Source organism: Mytilus trossulus, chromosome 4, assembly GCF_036588685.1.
Source record: "Mytilus trossulus isolate FHL-02 chromosome 4, PNRI_Mtr1.1.1.hap1, whole genome shotgun sequence".
Lineage (NCBI taxonomy): Eukaryota > Metazoa > Mollusca > Bivalvia > Mytilida > Mytilidae > Mytilus > Mytilus trossulus.
In genome coordinates, this window is record NC_086376.1 from 60,041,769 (window position 1) to 60,062,974 (window position 21,206).

At 31.7% G+C, this 21,206-nt stretch overlaps 2 protein-coding genes across 2 annotated transcripts; one reads left to right on the plus strand and one right to left on the minus strand.

Annotated features, from left to right (window-relative positions):
* The first annotated feature begins 2,810 nt into the window (after window positions 1-2,810).
* LOC134716706 (uncharacterized) lies at window positions 2,811-4,278 on the plus strand. The gene has a single exon (XM_063579709.1). It carries the CDS (start codon window positions 2,857-2,859, stop codon window positions 4,276-4,278), a length of 1,422 nt encoding a protein of 473 aa, XP_063435779.1. The 5' UTR covers window positions 2,811-2,856.
* Window positions 4,279-7,731: 3,453 nt separating this feature from the next.
* Window positions 7,732-21,171, minus strand: LOC134716707 (histone-lysine N-methyltransferase, H3 lysine-79 specific-like). Its single transcript, XM_063579710.1, has 9 exons — window positions 19,921-21,171; window positions 19,009-19,140; window positions 17,494-17,580; window positions 14,444-14,575; window positions 13,649-13,787; window positions 13,088-13,200; window positions 12,139-12,262; window positions 10,491-10,578; window positions 7,732-7,895 (listed from the first exon to the last, which is right to left on the minus strand). The coding sequence occupies exons 1-9, from the start codon at window positions 21,169-21,171 to the stop codon at window positions 7,775-7,777; spliced, it is 2,187 nt and encodes a 728-aa protein (XP_063435780.1). The 3' UTR covers window positions 7,732-7,774.
* Window positions 21,172-21,206: the final 35 nt, after the last annotated feature.

The following is a 21,206-nucleotide window of genomic DNA, read 5'->3' on the forward strand; positions in this document are numbered from 1 at the left end:
TAAAATATCGTCATAAGTATCTGATATTGATCCATGAATTCCAATACATTTTGTTGTATTACAAGTGAGAGGTTAAGCGCAAAAAAAAAAAACAGGTTCAATACACCATTTTCTACGATTGAAAATGCCTGTACCAAGTCAGGAATATGACAGTTGCTGTCCATTCGTTTAATGTGCTTTATCATTTAATTTTGCCATTTGATTATGGACTTTCCGTTTTGAATTTTCCTCGGAGTTCAGTTTTTTTGTGATTTTACTTTTTAGTTGTAATGTTTTGACAGCAAGACTAAAATCTTTATACTATTATCTTAAGCCATAATACGTTCCTGTTTAAACTTCATATATGTTAGATTAGACTCGATATACACAAAAATGAAAACCACACAAAAAAGTGGGACAAAAATGCTGGAAAGCGTCAGTGGTTTCTACGGGAATCGAACCCGTTAAGATCCAACGGAATGAATTTTTGTGCCATTACAAATACGAAGTAACCACTTGACTAAGCCAACACATTTATCAAATGATTAGATTACAGTATATATACCTGAGTGAGATCACATGCAATTTATCGTTAAGGTAAACTTTCGTTCACAGACCGGGTTATGTTAACAAATCATTTATTTGTTTTGCCTTGATGGTAGTTTTCATAGTTGTGAAGGTGCCCATGTCTTAAAAGATAAACAAAGCATACACACTAAAGCATTATCGTATGTATATTAGCTAAAAACAAAAATTACGATTATTTTAAACTAATAGAAAATCCTAAAGAAAATCAGAAGCTTTTAAAGGGGAATAAGCTACGAAATTAAAAAACTCAATTGAAATAAGATTCTTTTTTGTTCACTTATCAATGAAAGTGAAAAGGTGAAACATTTATTACTTTTTAGAAGACCGTTTGGTTTAATTCAGTCATAATAAGGTAAGAAACAACATCGGCTGATAAATTATTCACCCTCATTGAATACTTATTCATAGGACCGTCATTTTAATCCCTTATCGAAAGATGGGTTATGAATAACTTATGCGTGTTCAGTTATCAAAAGGAAAAGAATGTTAATATTGAAAGTGAAACAACGAAGGTAAACTATTTGATTGGCTGATTCGATCCACAAAACTCGTTTTTTATTCAGGTAAAAACGATTATTAGTATGCGTGCTTAACCTATAATATGAAATCAAACAGACATCGAAAAATCTAATTGCACGATGTCGCCGTCTATTCATAACTATATTAATTTTTGTTATCGGGTTGCATGACTGAAGGGAGTCTTCAGAGGTCACCTCAATGGTTACCTAGATGACTTTAAGACTAATATACACACGATATTATGTGCTCCATAGTATGCTAATTTTAAGATTTCCCCCAAAAAAAACAGGAGTTATTTTGGTAGTACCTGTGTTCCAAATGTAAGATTTTTCTTACTAGTATGCAGGTAGAAAGTGGATACATGTACAACTAAGGACATACCTTAAACTTAAGGTAAAAAAAAATAGAAAGCTGTGAAAATTGCAAAATTTGGTTAAACAGATCGGGATTTTTTATTGGTGGTCTGACACCTACATAGTAGAGAATTTTTAGAATATTTGTTATTGCAGTTTAGTTAGGTTTTTAGTCTGCTTCGTTTTAAATGTTCAATTATAAATTCACTTTGTCTTGTTTATTTAGTTATGAATGATTGTAATGCTCTATCTAGGGAAAATTGGTACATGTTTAAAGTAAAAATTTTATCAGTTGATCTTTGTAGGTGTTGTGGGTATTTGAAGCGTGCATACAAAGGTTTTACACTTGATATCATTTATCATTTTTTTTAACATCGACCAGTTCTTGGAGAAGACATTAAAAATTTTCGGAGAAGAACTAATAAAAAATAACACAGAAGTTTTCTTTGTAGCTCATCTAGCCCCAAGCATCATTTCAGGCATTGTCATTTCTTAAAACCATTAGATGTCTTCTGAGAAACAGTTTCTACAATTAAACGAAATGTTTTACTATTGATACTGGGAAGATCCTTGTTTATTATTTTTGAGTGGACAAACTCAAGTAAGAAATGAACACCACAACTAAAAGGAATGTGAATAAAACAAAAACGAATAGTACTTGCATGCAGGTTCTCAGATACCATTTCCCATATCAAAAATCAAATCATCCAGAAATGCGCCCTATGTGTTTCTCTCCTAGCATTTTTTAAAATCAAAGGTGTGGAACCTATTTTATAATATTCATTGCAATTAGTGTAACCTCCATGACAGTCTTAAACATTAAAACTAATATTAAATAAAATGTTTAGATTTGGGTTCATGTTGACCGCCATTGTGCAAAACAGTTTAATATAGAACCCTATGGACAAAAACTCTTTTTGTCAGAAAACTCTGTAAAACTGATATGTTCACATGTTTTGGAATCTATAAAGTATGTCTATGTCTGAACCGTTCGCCTTTTGCTTTCATGTAAAAAACGACATAAGATAAAACAAAATCACTCAAGATAGTCCTCACAGAGTCGGAGACAAATATACTGAAATTTGAAATCACCTTCAGTTCTATTTAACTTCTTAAATGTGCTATCGTTACTTGAGATTTAACTATTATAACAATCGCAACTCCTCTGACTTATGGGCCATCTCTGATATATAATCAAATCAAACACAAAACACAACAAAGTAGTGTTATGTGGTGTAGATTTATAAAGATTGCTGTGACACACACCTACTAACATATCGGTATCATGGTAGACAGGAACTGGCCGTCTTTGGATCTATGTAAACAAAACAGGTGCCAGCTAAATTATCTCTGGTTACAAATCTGTATATGAATTACATAATAGTCTTGTGCAAATCATTTCAAGATATATACCGATATGGTACCCATTATGAATCCTCTTGGTAAAATGGTTATGGCTTTGTTGCTGTTTGTAGCGCTCGTAGATTCAAAGTCCCTCGATAAATGGATTAGTTATTCGAAAAATGGTTTTGATTCACAAGTAAAAAGGGACGTCGTAGGAAATTCTGGTAAACAAGCACTGGATTTAGCTTTTGTTATGGACTGTACTGGGAGCATGGGATCGTATATAGATACCGCTAGACAACATATTCAGACCATTGTGGACGAAATTGTAACTAATTCTAACACCACAGTTCGCTTAGCATTGATTGAATATAGAGATCATCCTCCACAGGACAATACGTTTGTTACAAAAACATATGATTTCACAGATTCTGTGTTCATGATGAAAATTTGGCTAAATGCTGCGCGCGCCACTGGAGGTGGGGACGGTCCTGAGGCTGTGGCTGAAGCTTTGTTCAAAGCCACGAAACTGTCATGGCGTCCCGAAGCTACCAAAATAACTGTACTGATTTCTGATGCACCTCCCCATGGACTCGTTCCGTCGCAAGACAGTTCGTTCCCTAACGGATCTCCTACTGGACACGATCCAATGAAGATAGTTCGTGACATAGCTCAAATGGGCGTGACCTTATATGTTATTGGTTGTGAACCAGCTATACTTCCATATAAAGACTTTTTCATGGCACTTGACTATTTGGCTGGTGGGCAATACGTTCCTCTGTCGAGACCAGAACTTCTGGTTGATGTTATAACGGGCGGCGCCAAAGAAGAACTATCAATTCAGAAATTTGAAAAGCTCGTGAAGGCTGAGGTCCAGAAAACTATTGCAGCAGGAGGCTCTGTTGATAAACAGTTAATTTCACAAACTGTATATAATGAGCTGGTTAATTCGGGAGCAACGTCGACTCATTTGTTATTAAACAATGCAACGTTAGAAGGTACAACGGATGCCGCAAAACAAATAGCATCGGCAACATCTATGGCGGAAGTACGACTTCATTTCCATATGGCAACTGCAACACATGTCTCTTATCCAGGAACAGGTACAGGAGTGTTCACAGGAACGTTGACAGGAACATTTACCGGAACCGGAACAGGCACAGGAGCATTTACAGGAACAGGAACAGACACAGGAGCATTCACAGGAACAGGAACAGGCACAGGAGCATTTACAGGAACCGGAACAGGCAAGGGACCATACACAGGAACAGGCATAGGAACGTTAACCGGAACAGGAACCGGAACAGGCACAAGACCATACACAGGAACAGGAACCGGAACAGGAACCGGAACTGGAACAGGAGGCACAGGAATGTTTACAGGAACCGGAGCAGGCATAGGAACGTTAACAGGTACCGGGGACAAATATAGTGCTGTTCATTCGGGAATTAGTGTGGACCAAGTCGACAGATTAGTACAGAAAGTTATTGGTTGATTTCACATTAAACAGATGACGTTCAATCGTGATTAAAGGATTGTTACATAAATTAGTTCATAAATCATAATATATATCAAAGAATATGGTAAATAAACTGTTTGATCTACAATCTCAATTTGCCAAGATTTTACAGATAAATTTGGGGGACCTGATGGAGGGGGAGGGGGTCTCATCACGATTCACGAGCTGATTTTTTCTGTCAATCACGATTCACAGAAAATAATTCTCCATGATCACGGATCACAAAAATATAACGGATTACGAATGCGAAAATGCATCGATCACGAAGAACTAAAAATAACCCACCAGACCCCTCAAATATCAGCTATTATTGTCACTTTGTGTCTGTCGTCGTAAACTGTCCTAACACCTTCTTAGAACCCCTGTTGCCTTCTTGAGGAATGCGTCTATGAAAAAACCAATTTGGTCGTTTCAAATGTGATAAGATGGTCATTTCGTGACAGTTCCGTGATAGGTTAGTTAGTTGATTTCGACACGAGACTATTTGTTTTGTAAAAATTGGCTTTAGTCTTGTGGAGTCAAGTTTATTATGAATACTCATCATGATCCAAATTTTATTCAATAACTTATACAAGTATAAGAGACTTATAAAACAGTTTCGTAATTCTTTTAAAACAACTGATTAGATTGATGTATATTTCTTTTTCACATTAATTCATAAATAATAAATTATTATAATAAACTTTGATTTACAAAGGAACTATATGAAAGTGTATATCTAAAATAAAAGTGTTGTTCGACCGATATTTTCTCAATTTAAGGACAAACACACATGTCAAAAGTTGGCAGTTGATGATGAAAATGATGTGTAAAGTTTCTGCAAGCCATAAAAAAATAAAATTAATTTCATGATATATGCCTCCGACTTTGCATTCTACACCATCTAAAACTGAATCGAGAGGGATCATATAGATCCAGCATGACTTAATAAAAAATCGTATTGGCTATTTAACCACGAATGTGAGGTCAAGCTCAGGTGATACCTACTAAATCGATCTGTAAATTTGCTTTCACAAATTTTTGGTTCTTCCCTCGCCGGGATTCGAACCCATATTACTGTGATATCGTGACTGCACTACAGCCGTCTCTTGACCACACGACCACCTGGGCTCTATTTATATATATATATATATATACACACACGAGTCTAAATTGAAAACTACGTTCAAACCTATGATTTCGTTGGATAAAACTCGCAATTTTTATACGTGTGCATGTAAAACAAATTTCGTTGTAGAAGGGTATAAAAACAGCACAAACAACATTTTCTAAAAGACCAAAAAAAGTGAAAAAGTATATTTAAATAAAGAATGATCTTTTAATGATGGGGCTTTTAAATTTGATGTATATGCTTTTTTTTGGTGTTTTTTGGTTACACTTGTTTGTTCTATAGTGATTAAAACGATAACACAATGTTAACCGTTGTACTCCAATTTTTCACATGTTTACCAATATGTCTGTTTGTTGTGTTCACACATCGTTGTCAATATAACGGATTAGATGCGACTGTCATACAAGTGAGAGGTTTAGCTAGCTATAAAACCAGGTTCAATCCACAAATTTTTGGTTCTTCCCTCGCCGGGATTCGAACCCATATTACTGTGATATCGTGACTGCACTACAGCCGTCTCTTGACCACACGACCACCTGGGCTCTATTTATATATATATTTTCGACATAAAAAAATGACTGTACCAAAATTAAGTCAGGAATATGATAGTTGTTATCCCGTTTGTTTGATGTGTTTGAGATTTTGGTATTGCCATTTGATTAGGGACTTTCCTTTTTGAATTTTCCTCGGGGTTCATTATTTTTGTGATTTTACTTTTTAAATTGAAAATCAAAAATGGATTTCTTCAGCTAATCAAAGGAGTAGGGGCATTAAGGCCTGGTTTTGGCCCAAGAAAATAAAATGTTTGATAAATGTTTCAAATTGGCACATAATGTTTAGAAATGCATAGGGTCAAGAAATATAAATGAAAATCATCAAGATTTTTATCTTATGACGTCACAATTATGTAATTATATGTACTGTTTTCACAAAAAAAGATGAAAAGTACAGAATTTATGCAGTTTTCTATCATTAATTTGGTTGTGGAAATATCGTGCGCAGCCAAGAAACAATAAAATAATTCAACAGAAGCTTTATAATAACTATGGACATTATCTCACCAAATATAAAGTTGTTTCTTGGGTGCGCACATACTTTTTCAATCTAAAATATACTTGAAATTTAATGATAAAACAAGGAAAATCAAGAAAATTTACAAAATATGCAAAATAAGTCATGATTTGTTGCCATTGTAACTTGTTAAATGCCAAATTCGTTTCGTTTTTTAATTGAAGAGTATGTATGATAACTTTTTAATTTTTTGGCCAAATATATTGCCCCTACTCCTTTATCTTTTAGCAAATTTATCATATAACACTTAGTCTTCATTGCAAGTATAAGATTTCCTAATCCTTAATCTTTTAATATCCTCATATTTAGTATCAATGACATCAGCAAGTAATATAAACCAACATGGAGTAGACATTACGGTACACTTAGGGTCTATTGTATATGTTACAGTTATTAGCAGTATTACTTAAATAATTAATAAATAGCATTTATGGTGCTATAGATAAGACATTTCCTCCTCAAATAATTATAGGTATCAAAACAGTTCAGAATACTCGATACAGAACAATGTATGATGCACACACTGCACATAGAAGTAGTATTTCAAATTTATTTGTAATCAATACAGTCAAGTTTTTTTAATATTTAGTAATTTAAGTTTATATCATGAATTAATAATGTCAATTTATCATTTGCACACACTCTAGCTATTGTTGTAATGAAAACATAAAAATATTTGCGAATTTGTCACACCACAGAAGGTTTAACAGTTTACTTAGAATATAACCAGTGGTGCCATCATTGAAAACATCTTATGTCTAAAAACAATTGTTTTCCAAAAGTGTTTGCTTCTTAACTAGACTTGTTTCTGGTAAATTGTATAAAGAAAACTAGGAGGTTCAAACTGATCTCTTTTTTAAAACCAGTACAATTAATCATTATATTTTATTGTCTTAAAATACAAGAGAAGATAACAAAAGAGCATTTACTAACCATAAGTTCAATACAAACAAACAACACCATGGCCAAAGTAAAATGCAAAAGGACAAACAACAAGAACAGTATGGTAGAAAACTAAAGACTGAGAACATGAACCCCTGCAAAAACCCAGGAGAGAACTAGGTGCCCTAGAACTGTAAGTAGTATCTCTTCTACATTTGGCACTAAGTGAGTGGAAAAAAACCAGGAGAGAACTAGGTGCTCTAGAACTGTAAGCAGTACCTCTTCTACATGTGGCACCTAGTGTGTGGTCAACAAAACAGAAGTTGTTTCTATAAACTACATTTTTTCAAAAATTGTAAACAATATGCATTTAATAATGATTTTAATTGATAAAGCTGTGTTTTATATTTAATCTTTTAGTGCTGATGTCCATATATGGCTGGAAGGTTTCTCTGGAAGGATAAAGCCATCAGGAATTCTATTACCCCCTGGTGTTCCTTCAGGTACACTGAATCTGTCCCAATCACATCTACAAATATAAAACAATATACATTTCAGTTTAATAAGGGGGATAAAATAACATTAATTTTGGCAGTAATATATGGACTTCATCAGTTATTTTCCCTTATTCAAAATGTTACACTATAAATATTTTTTAATAAAAGTTCGCAATATGGATGTTTTTGATAACTTTTGTTCTTAGATTGCTCTTTGATTGATATATAGCTGGAACTTTAGGTGGTATAACCATGAGATCAACATATGTAATGTATCATATTAACATATTGATGTTTGATCCCATCAGACTAAACTGATAAGCAAATCACACCTTTACTTATTTTATAAAGAAATAATTTAAATATATCCAATTCAATCATTTAACAATTATGATACTGTATACAAATCTAAAGATAGTTGTAATTAAGGAATGACTGTAATATTTTTTTCTGTCTATGAAGAAATAACATAAAAAATGTGGTGCACACTGAATAATGCGTATAGTGGGTTATTTAACAGTGTACACCACATTTTTTATGTTATATCGAATAGACAGAAAAAACATATCTCTTTAACATAGCCAGTATTATGGAGAAGGGAATTATTAAACTTCGAAAGGCCTCTGCCTTTTATAAATTCATTTATCTTAAGAAAAGACCACAGGTGAATGATCAGATATGTAACTATTATCAATTTTAACATCATTGATAAAGTGAAAAATATTTTCAATCAGAAAAAAAGTCTAAACGATATTGTTTAAAGGTTTTTTTTTCCTCCAAGTAAATCTTTTTAAATTGGGGTATAATTCTTTAAATGGATTAACTAGATTAAAGTCTTCCACTAGCTGTAATACTTTTTCTCTAGACTTTGGGTTTTTGATATTAACATAATTATGGGTGTCAAGATTAAAACTTTGAATGAGGTTAAAATCACCACAAAGAATACAAGATTGGTTATTAAATTCCTCAATAATGTCTGCCACCTTTTGATAAAAGCAAGGAGTGTCTACATTTGGCCCAAAAATATTTACTAATGTAATTCTTTGTTCTTCAATTGTAATGTCCAATCCAAGAAGATTTCCACCCTCATCTTTTTTAACTTTGTGAATTTGAAGATCAAAGTTTTCATTAAAAAAGATGGCCACACTTCTCTGATTGGATGTAATTGAATTGATTTTTAATGTTTGATTCATCTTGTTCTGTAAAATGTGTGTCCTGAGGACAGTATATATTAAAATTATTTGACTTTAATGTGGTACCCAACACTTTTCCTAAAATTAATTTGGCTCCTTTAATTTTCATAAAATTTTGACAAAGTATTTACTTTGACCATTTTACAAAGATATAAAAAATTCTAAAAATTTAACCAAGGGTTTTAACAGAAAAATTTCATGGGTTATATAGCAGTTTGACAAACATTAATTTTGATCATTGAGAAGCTTTACATTACCTTCACAATGCAACCTAATTAAAATGTTTAGCTGATATTACAGAGTTATCTCCCTGTAGTGTTAGGTACCACCTTAAATAGTTCAAAACATCTCTCCGTTTCTCCTTTGTATAAAGACCTTGACAATTATAAGAAAATATTTTAAGAATATCACCATTAATGCATACATTTAGCTTCATCAATATTTATAACTCTAATGATGAGTGAGTATACATGAATTAACCATGAAATTTGTGAAATCGGGGGAATTTTAGAATTCTTTTCCTTTAAAGCTCTTTAAAACTGTTTAGTTTTTTCAGATCTGTGAAACCTTAAGACATATTTGTAATTTACAATAAAAACATATATATATGAAAGCATAGAATACAATATCAAGGCAGAGTCCAACATTATAATCAAATACTAAATCTGCACTCTGAGACATTCACTGTTGTTGTATAGGATATTCAATCTAAATGGTCTAAGGGAGATAACTCAGAGGAAATTTCAATAAATACATTGGATTCAGATGGAGATTTAATTTGAGCAAACCCAACAGTGAATAACTGTATCTGATATATAAGTTAATGATGGAACAAAACCTGAAGGAAATCATCCAGCAATGGGGGAAATTCAACATGATCTTTTTAAGGATGTTCACTTGTCACGTTTTTTTTTCAGATTTTTCAGAATCCTCGGGTTTTATCCATTTGAATGCCTTAAAAATTTTTGCCAATTGACCCCATTTTCTTTTTTTCAATTTTTTACATGAATAATGATAAGCAATCTGTAAAAGTCTTTAAAATTTTAAGTATTATTTGATAGTTTTTGAGAATTTAAGCTTGTCAATGATAAAGCTACGAAAAGTAATGAGAGAACATTTTCCCGCAAAATTTCATTGGCTAATATCTTGAAAACCAGCACATTGACCAATATATTTTTTTGCTCAATGATTCCTTTATTAATCACCCATCAATGAATATTAGTGTTTTGAAAAGGTTTAATTATTTTGAAACTGAGACACGAACTTCCTTAATGGCATAAGTAATCAATGATACAAAATATTTTTTGGCTAGACATTGGCTTCTGCCAACTAATCAACTTTTCGCCATACCTACTTATTAGAATTTGTTTGAATAGTTCACTTTTAATACAATATGATTATTTGTATATCTGATGGGAGCATAAAAGTACTAACCTGATTTGGAGTAAGGAATCAACTGATACTTGAGCTTGGTCATAATACTGGCTAAACATAAACATTGGATCACTCATATCTACTGGCTCTGGAAATACAATCAAGAGCTTGGTCATAATACTGACTAAACATATACATTGGATCATTCATATCTACTGGCTCTGGAAATACAATCAAGAGCTTGATCATAATACTGACTAAACATATACATTGGATCACTCATATCTACTGGCTCTGCAAATACAATTAAGAGCTTGGTAATAATACTGACTAAACATATACATTGGATCATTCATATCTACTGGCTCTGGAAATACAATCAAGAGCTTGGTCATAATACTGACTAAACATATACATTGGATCATTCATATCTACTGGCTCTGGAAATACAATCAAGAGCTTGGTCATAATACTGACTAAACATATACATTGGATCATTCATATCTACTGGCTCTGGAAATACAATCAAGAGCTTGGTCATAATACTGACTAAACATATACATTGGATCATTCATATCTACTGGCTCTGGAAATACAATCAAGAGCTTGGTCATAATACTGACTAAACATATACATTGGATCATTCATATCTACTGGCTCTGGAAATACAATCAAGAGCTTGGTCATAATACTGACTAAACATATACATTGGATCATTCATATCTACTGGCTCTGGAAATACAATCAAGAGCTTGGTCATAATACTGACTAAACATATACATTGGATCATTCATATCTACTGGCTCTGGAAATACAATCAAGAGCTTGGTCATAATACTGACTAAACATATACATTGGATCATTCATATCTACTGGCTCTGGAAATACAATCAAGAGCTTGGTCATAATACTGACTAAACATATACATTGGATCATTCATATCTACTGGCTCTGGAAATACAATTAAGAGCTTGGTAATAATACTGACTAAACATATACATTGGATCATTCATATCTACTGGCTCTGGAAATAAAATCAAGAGCTTGGTCATAATACTGACTTAACATAAACATTGGATCATTCATATCTACTGGCTCTGGAAATACAAATCATAGGAATGCATGTATATTCAGCAGCCACTATTAAGAATATAAAATTATCAGCAACATGTCTATATCTTAAATATTGTTCCAGGAGTTTTCATTAATGGTAATTGATGTAAACCATAACTTCCATAAACACATGTAATTTGTTGTATGCAGTATCTCACAATAGAATGTATTTCATTGGTAATTCAAATTCATTGCTAATTTCAAAATTCATTATGCATTCAAAATCATGTTGTTACATTTAGAATATTATGTCTTTTTCTATATCCTACACAATCAATCAAGGACACCCATTTAATCCTGAACTCTGTTGAACAATTTTTTAAGTTGACTTTAAAAATGTGTAAAATTTGATATTTGGAAACAATAATGTTCTGTATATTATCTTAAAATTTTACCTGAATTGTCAATAGTTTATAAAAATCCATCTTCAAAAAATTTGCTTCAATTTGCAAAATAACAAGATTCTATCAAATATGAAATATCAAACTATATAAACTCTTTATATCTCTGATAATAAATATATAAATCTTCATGAAGTTTATGGGATTTTTCTTGTCCGTTTAAATTTGTTATTACAAATGTGAATTTAAGTTACCTGATTCACCAAATAATAATTGATCATCTTTCTTTTGTCTTTTTATTTCAAGACTACGTAAAATCTGTTGTAATTTCTCTCTTTCTTTCTCCTTGTTTTCTTCCTGTTCTATATCCAACATCACCTATTAACAATAAATTTGACATGGTGACTCTGATTAAGCTACATGACAACTACTCTACCTTTTTTAACTTGAAGCTCTGGACTTTTATGGTAAAGGTAATTGTGCACTATATGGATGACTTTAATTTACATACCAATCGAAAGTTACGTCCAGCATATATCTTTCAGAATTGATGGTTGAAATTTTATTAATTTTAAGAAAGGCATTTTTTGGCTTTATAATATAAAGTTCATATACATGAGAACTATCAATAGAGAACTTCTTTAGATCCACGTCATTAGGACTTTGTTGGACAGTTGTCGTATTACCCATCATACCACATACCCTTGTTTTACATTAAATTTTTTATAGAGATATTTTCGGGAATTCAAGTTGGAAATAATTAAGGAATATGTAACAATTTATACTTGATTGAGAATAAATACTAGTGCAATAATGTTTCTCCTATATTGCCACAAGATAATGAATGAAACTATAAGATAAATGATCTTATTATAAATTTTTTCCCATTATGAAATTGAGAATGGAAATGGGAATGTGTCAAAGAGACAACCACCTGACCAAAGAACAGATAACAGCAGAAGGTCACCAACAGGTCTTCAATGTATACTTTTCTCAAGTATTGAATGGATTTGTCACCAAGTTCATCATCATATATATCATACCAAGTAAAAGATAACCCTTATTTAAGTATCCCCATATTTAAACATGTATGATTTTGTCAATGGTTTTTGTTGCTTCAAAAAAATGTTTTGGATGAATTAAAAGCGAGTTAGGATAGTGTCAACTCCATGAGATGATTTCATTAATAGGGACAGAACTAACCTGTAGTGCTTTATTTTCAGCAGTGTAAACTTTCTTTTGTGTTTTCACAACAGCCAGACAATCTTGAATTTTATCCTCAAAATCTGCATCACTCTCAGGTTTTGTGTTTACTCCTAAAATGAAAATATATGAGTTCAAATTAAAAGAAGAGAAACTAATATTTAATTGTAACAGACTTGGAATAAATCTATTCAAAGAATATGTTCCCATCCTGCTATGAACACAATCTTACCAGAGAATATGAACCCACCCTGACGAGTGTTGAAAAATTCTGGCGTACCAGTAATATAAACTTTGAAATCATCAAGTCATTAATACACAATTAAAAAATTATTAAGTAGGTGTTTGATATTTCCAAAATATCATCAATTTTAACTATGTGTCAATCTAGCTCCCTTTTTTGTCACCAAATAAGGTCTAAAAGAGAATCTTTTTATCAAAATCATGTCCATTATTCATTTAAACTTACAAAGAGGAAAAAGTGGGTTATTCTATAAAAAATATCATTTTGGTTTCTAAGTAAGGAGAATAGGGAGAAGCATTTTTTGGTTTGTTACAAACCTTGTTGTAATAATCTATCTTTCCTCAATTTTCTGAGTTTTGTCAGATTTTTCATTAAGTCTGTGGCTCTTGTAATATCTTGTGTTTTCTTTCTGATTTCACCCAGAACTTTGTCTGCAATCTCCTTCAACTCTTTTTGCTGTATAATACACCAAAATTGAAATATATAAATAGGGCTTCTTAATTCTAGTAAGTAGTTACCAAATAAAACAGACATTCTAGTGTGATTTATAAAAAAATCAATTTTATACATAAACAAATTGAATAAGTTCAAAAATATTTTCTAGAGCAAGCTTCAATAAAAATGCACAAGGTTAAAAGTTATTTCTTCAAAGTTTTCGGTCGATATAAGTATTTACCAGAATGTGTCCTAAGTACACAGATGCGCCATCCACACTATAATTTACTATGTTCAGTGGACAGTGAAAATGGGCTTAAATCTCTAATTTGGCATTAAAATTAGAAAGATCATATCATAAGGAATATGTGTACTAAGTTTCAAGTTGATTTGACTTCAACTTCATCAAAAACTACCTTGAACAAAAACTTAAACCTGAAGCGGGAAGAACGGACAGACAGAGGGACGGACGAACTGACACAGACCAGAAAACATAATGCCCATAAATGGGGCATAAAAATGTACTTATCATCTTTGTTACTTAGTATATTTTGTCATCCACAAATACTAAACTGATCTAACTTTTATTTAAAAATGATTGTAATGAAATTCTTTCTTTTTAACACTTGAAACGTTTGTTTCCCATCACAGCCCATAGATACATAAACAAACACTACCTGTCTTTTGTTTCCATATTTATCATGGACTTTCTTTAACCTCCCATCTATTTCCTTGTGTAATTGTTCTCTCTGTTCTAATTCTCTCTGCCTGGATAAATATTTCTCTTCTCTTTGTTTTTTAATCCTCTCCTATAAAAAAAGTTCATAAAATTATAACAATACAAATACTCTAGCAAACAATACGCATTATTTGATAATTGTGCATTTCTTGATCAGTCCATGGAGGATTATCAAAAATATATTTAAATTCTATTTATAAGTCTTAATCAATTTCAAATTTGGAGATCAACATGAAGCAGTTTGTTAGAGTCAATTTATATATATACCCTTATATAACTTATCAGTTGGGGCTGCATTTCATTTTTATGTAGCCCAAAACACCATATCTGTTTAATTATGCTGCTCAAAACACCATATCTGTTTAAAGGGGAATAATCCTTACAGAAATTGATTGTCTCCCATATTACTTTCTCTTCCATGTGCATGCAATAACTGTTCAGTGTTCTATTGTCATGTATTTCATTTTATTATTTCATTGTTATAACACAAATCATTAGAATCATTGTGTGAAATCTAAAACCCGCAAGGGTCCATAATTGGATTAATAAAGTATTCTTATTTTTATATATAAATACATGTATATGCCATTTTACTAAAATCTTTCAAAATAAAATTCACATTTATAACAAAGTAATATTCTATTCATCTCAGTAGGCATCAATCCTTGAAGGTTGTTTTGTATTTGTAAGCTGTTATTTTTTTAATCAATATAATGTAATATCTGTCAGAAGATATAAGTTGTCTAGCTGTCAATGTATATTTGTTCCCTGTAACAGAAGTACCATGAAACCTTTTGAGACTAATATTTAATACCCTTTATTGTGTAGAAACAAATATTGTAATATTTCTCCCAGAGGAATAATATTATACAATAGTTCTTGCACTTGGAACTTATATTATTTCAAGTGATTGTGAATAAATCAAATTTTCTGTTGGTGAGATAGTTGGTGTGATTTATAGTGTTATCTCTCTTGCAATCCTGTCTTAAATTATTTGTTGACTGCAAACTACACAAACGGAGAAAATTGATCTACAAAATAGAATTTTAACTGGAATGAAATATTCTTTTTCAATACCCCAGATTATTAGAATCTCCATATTAAAAAATGTTTTTGTCATTTACAAATTTGAATTTAATTGATGGAATGCTTATAATTTTTATCTAGCTATGAATATATATAAAATTGCAACCCATGGACAGACCTACATGTAAGCTTAAGTGACATAGTTTCAGTGTTTAGATATTCCAAATTTCAATCTTTACTCTGTAATGTTATGTAAAATTGGGATATGCTTGTTGTACAACTTCGTTTCTGTTCATGATATTGTCAGATTCTAGACTCTTTAATTGTATTTATATCTATGTGTTCCTGTATTGTGATAATTTTCTTCTTTCAAAAGAATGACTTTAAACAATGTTAAAAAATGCTTATATAATTTTACCCAGGAAAAAAGCCCAAATAAAAACTAATTAAACAATGAAAACCATTCCAATAAAAACTATGATTAAACAAGGGTCATTAATGCCTTGACTCATATCAATTCAACTGCAAACAAAGTAATTTGCAGTCAAACGATTTGTTGAGTCAGATCATAGAGTGAATGAAATGTCAACATTTATTGAAGGTGAAAGGACATAATACAGTAATGCAAAAGGATATTTGTATAAACAGGCTAATAGTATTCTTTATGTCCAGCTAGAATGTTCACATACTGAAAATAATACAAAAAATAAAGTTATTTCCAAATTTCATTTCATTATTTTAAATGATGCTGTGAGTATAATACTCATTTAATTATTTTAAAATTCCATAATTATTTTACAAAAAATACACAAAGTGCTAGAACTCTTTGTACCATTCGTTATCCTAACGTTAACAACATTAACTGAGTTTTGGAAGAACCAAATTACTGGACTTGACAACATTTGTAGGTCAATTCTTCTTGTACAACAACTATTGTACATACATTTAACGTAAGTAGATATGAAGGAAAAACATTTCATTTTTTTATGCATATAATGACAAAAATAAATGTTATATGTGGTTGAGTTTGGACTTATAGCTATCTGTGTGAGTGTGTGCTCAAAGTTACTAATACAGTTTAAAGAAAAGGCCAAAATAAAGGAAAGCATTGCATTTTTCAAGTTTTCCTATCTTTCCTACTCTACATGTACATGTACTACATGCAGAGTTCGTGAAAAGTGGCGGTCCTCAGGATTTTACCACAAAAATTTTGCACAGGACTGACACAATTTTAGTAATTATCAATACAATTAACAGTGAAGACCAGCAGATTTTCTTCAAGGACCACCATAGGAAAAAAAATGATTTCGCAAACTCTGCGATGTACATGTATGACTGTTCTTAAGTTTGCCTTTGTCTGTTCATTACTTCTCAAATAACATTATTTTGCCAAACACAAGATCCTGCCTACTTATTCAAGATACAAACAGATTAATAGCGAAATGAATGTGTCTTTACTTTTATTATGATTTAAATCTGTAACTTTGAAATACACTGAAAATCCTATCTTCATAAGCGAACTAAATAAACTGGGAGAATTTGATTCCAAAAGGACTTGAAAGATAAAAAATTATCTGTCAACTAACAGACGCGGATCCAGACATTTTAAAAGGGGGATTCCCAACCCAGAGTAAAGGCGGGTTACAACTATATGCTCCCATTCAAATGCATTGATTGTCAAAAAAAAAGGGAGGGTCCGACCCCCTTAACACCCCCACTCCCCCTTCTGGATCTGCCATTGACCACAAATTGTCTGACAAAGAGAATGATGAAATATAAAAATAAATAGGAGGGTTCCAATGGTTTATAAGGAGTCTTTTAATAGAAGGTTGGTGTTTATAGTACAAGAATAACTAAAGCCTTTTATCATTTTCATAATCAATGGATAGTACAGACAAATTATGAGCTATTTTAAATCTTTTGTAACACTTCGACACATCAAATTAATAGCTTTTAACAAACCCTTTTTTGTGTCCTCTTCTTAACTTTCATTCTTAAATCCAAAACATCTACTGTGGACAAATATTTCCGTATGGCATCCATTTCATCCTGTACAAATGTAAACATTTCCAAATCATTTTCAATAATAAAAGATAGATACTATTGCATTCAAATGAAGAAATTTCAATGAATCATTTCAATCATGTCAATACAAATGTATGTTTGTTACATGTATGTCTGGATTAGTTCCATACACATGTACGTATAATATTGGTACGGCAGTGGGCGGAGCTTTTAAGTGATATCTGTATATCTGTATAGTATACAGATACAGTATAGCATTATCTGTATAGTATACAGATACAGCATAGCGATATCTGTAAGGCTGTATCTGTATAGTAGAACACCCAATTGTAGGATAAAATATGTGTAAATTTATTTAACAAACTTTTGTATTAGTAGTTTTCGTTCAACATGTACTTTAATTTATTTATCAGAGACTGACTTCTCCATGTAGGATAAAATATGTGTAAATTTATTTAACAAACTTTTGTACTAGTAGTTTTCGTTCAACATGTACTTTAATTTATTTATCAGAGACTGACTTCTCCATACACATAATACAGATGTATGTTTAACATAGACATCACATACTAAATAAATTTACATTACAACTAACAAAATTGATTTCTGGTATTATGGTTTAAAAACTCCTCTTCCATATGCATGATATCAGTCAGGGGACTTACTTAAACAAGTGATTTTCTAATTAAACTGATTCAAGTAACATTATTTCCATAAAGGTTGGAAGTTAGAGTTGTCTTTCTTTAATAATCACCTATTTAAGTAGTACAAATTAATCACTAGAAGAAGTGATTTAATATTAGTGTAGCTTTAAATATAGAATACTAATGATCCATGGACTAATTATGTTTCTCAACTTATCAGAACCAACATCTGTGTTGTCTAGGATGACCAGGTCATTTCAGGTGATGACCTTGTACTGAATCTAGGATAATGACATAAAAATCACTTGTTTATTAAAGTATCAGACCTTAATTTTCTTCCCAAAAATCACTTCTTTAAGTATCATTCTTTTAACAACCCCCACTAATTTCAACGCCCCCCAACAGTGAAATTTTTATCGCGAACAGTAGGATTTTATTACATAATCAGAAAGATGAAACCTTGAACTTCACAGAAAAAATAATCCCACTGCTATGAAAAATCTTTTAAGAAAGTATCAGTTCATTATGTAAAGCCATTATTATAGCATTTTTTTCAACTAAAATAGAATTTTCAGGTAAATGATAGCATCAAAGGCATAAACCTTGCTACCTAAAAGAAGCAAAAAGTTCATATTTTTTAATTTTACTAATTAAAAGATGTTATTTAAACCTATGTGTTTAAAATTTTGAAAAAAATACAAACTCCCAATTTGTGACAAAACCTTGTATTTGCTACTCAAATAAGTGATTTAAAAATCACTTATTTCAGTAAGTCCCCTGACTGGATATCTTCATATATTTTTCATACCTTTAATTTATTAGTTGTTCTCATTTCATCCTCAATCTGATGTTGATCACATGATTTTAAAATCTTGATCTGTTTTTGAAGGGATGCCATCAGGAACATCATTCTTTTTGTTTTTTCTTGGACATCATATACCTGAAACAGATTTTGCATGTTAGTAAACAATCTTGCATTAAAATCTACAAAAATTTATCTTTCTTTTATTTTGAATGTAAAGTTTTTCAAACTGTCCTTCCAACATGCACATTTAAAGATTTTACATGCAATGACTGAATGTATGATGTATTGTATAGACAAAAGGTTTGAGACTTTGTAACAACTACTACTTCTCCTAGAGAAGACTAATAATTGATATCTCAATGAAAACAGACTTGTTATAAACCCTAGCCTGGTCCCTTATATATACATTTGTATAACCAACTTCATCTCAACACCTATAGATGGGTCAACCATATGATGTCCTGTTTTTATTTACATTAATTTAATAGTTTTGTATGAAAGGTTCTATTCAATTAAAGCAATATTATTGTTTTCACTGGTCCAACAAAAAGGTGACTTAATGTGAGTTTTGGGTTAAAATGTTAATTTTACTTGTAACTTTGAAATTTACATGTACAATGTACATGATGTATAGTAAATTGTCTTGACCCATAATTTTTGTATCTTTAAAATAAATGAAATTGCTGTCTAATTAATGTGTTTCCTACAACATGTACACATACATTTCTTTTCATTGAAATGTGTTTACATTACAATACAATTAAATTGATTGAATATTTTTTTCTGTCATTTGAAAGTTGCAATATCCATATCATGTATAATTTATTTTGGAAATGTACTTCAGCATGTTTTTATTACATTATTTAGGACACCTCTCAACTATATATAGATTAAGTATTGCTAGCCAATGCTTACATTAACTGGTGTTTTAACACATTCTTTTTTCACAACCTTCAAATTATCAGATTTTATTCCTTTTCTATCAAGCCATGATTTTATCCACTCTGTATCTTTTTCTTTCCCTGGCATTACAGTTGCATGTTCTGTCTGAATTAATTCTTCTTTAGGTTGATATGGCTGCCGGAGGTTCTGCTGAATTTGCTGATTCATAACTGGCATTACTGGAGGAAGATTAGAATTGGAAGGAAAATTATTTGAACCTGAGAAGCGTTCAGGTTGAAAATTAGGTGGTGGAAATGGATTAGGAAATCTGTTCATTGGTGGTGGCATTCCAAGCTGCTGATTATTTCTGAATTGCATATCATTTTGCAAAAATGAATTGGGAGGAGGTGGACAATTTGGGATCATCATTTGAACAGGTTGAACTGATTCAGGAACATGACTTAGCCCTTGATACTCCAACGGTTTTGAAAATTGGTGAATTTGAGGATTTGTATGATCTTGTTGTCTATTGTCAAATGGTTTTTCAGTTTGTGTGAAACTCATAGAACCCAGCAGTTCAGAATTTTGTTGAGGTGATATTATGCTTGACCTGTGCAAGAGTGTGCTGCTTTCATCCTGATCAGGAATAACATCAAGACCTGGAATTTGCATATTCTGTGAATTGAAAGTTGATTTTGACTGTATTTCTTCTTGTGCAACTTTTGCAAAAAAGCTTCCACTGCCTTTACTGTCAAGAATTTCATGCTTCTGATCATTCATCGACATGTTGAAAGGTTTCTGATCATTCATCGACATGTTGAACGTTTTTTTATCATTCATCGACATGTTGAAAGATGGAGCCTGTTGATAGCCATGTATTGATGTTTGAGGTGTCATTCTCGAATCAGAGGTCATGCCAGCCCGATTGAGATTTGGATCTCTCATAGAGGTGTTTTGCCAGCTAGAATGTTGTGATTGGTCTTGTTGGCTGCCTTGTATTTGCTCTTGGTTGTATATTGGAAATGAGGATGGCACTTGTGGTCTACTATTTAAAACATTGCGATTATCAACTCTTTCTTCAAATGAGCGCTGATTTTGCCCGTGTTCATTATTTGAAAAATTTGACCTGATAGTGTTTGAGTTTTGAAACCTTGGTTGGTTACTTCTTGGGGTGTACTGTCCCGGTGTTCGTGGACGAAAATTGTGTCTTTGGTTTTGACCTCCTGAGACAAATCGAGGATTTGCAGGCCGAAAGTCCTTTCTGCTGTTATTTCGACTGTACATCTTTCTTATCCGTTTCTAATTCAAAGATTCATATT

Coding starts and splice junctions, on each gene's coding strand:
- LOC134716706 (XM_063579709.1), top strand. CDS start 2,857: ATGGTACCCATTATGAATCCTCTTGGTAAAATGGTTATGGCTTTGTTG.
- LOC134716707 (XM_063579710.1), bottom strand. CDS start 21,171: ATGTACAGTCGAAATAACAGCAGAAAGGACTTTCGGCCTGCAAATCCT. Junction 14,576..17,493: donor AGAAGAGGACACAAAAAAGG/GTTTGTTAAAAG, acceptor CTTTTTTTATAG/GAGAGGATTAAAAAACAAAG. Junction 7,896..10,490: donor GATTCCTTACTCCAAATCAG/GTTAGTACTTTT, acceptor TTATATTTGTAG/ATGTGATTGGGACAGATTCA.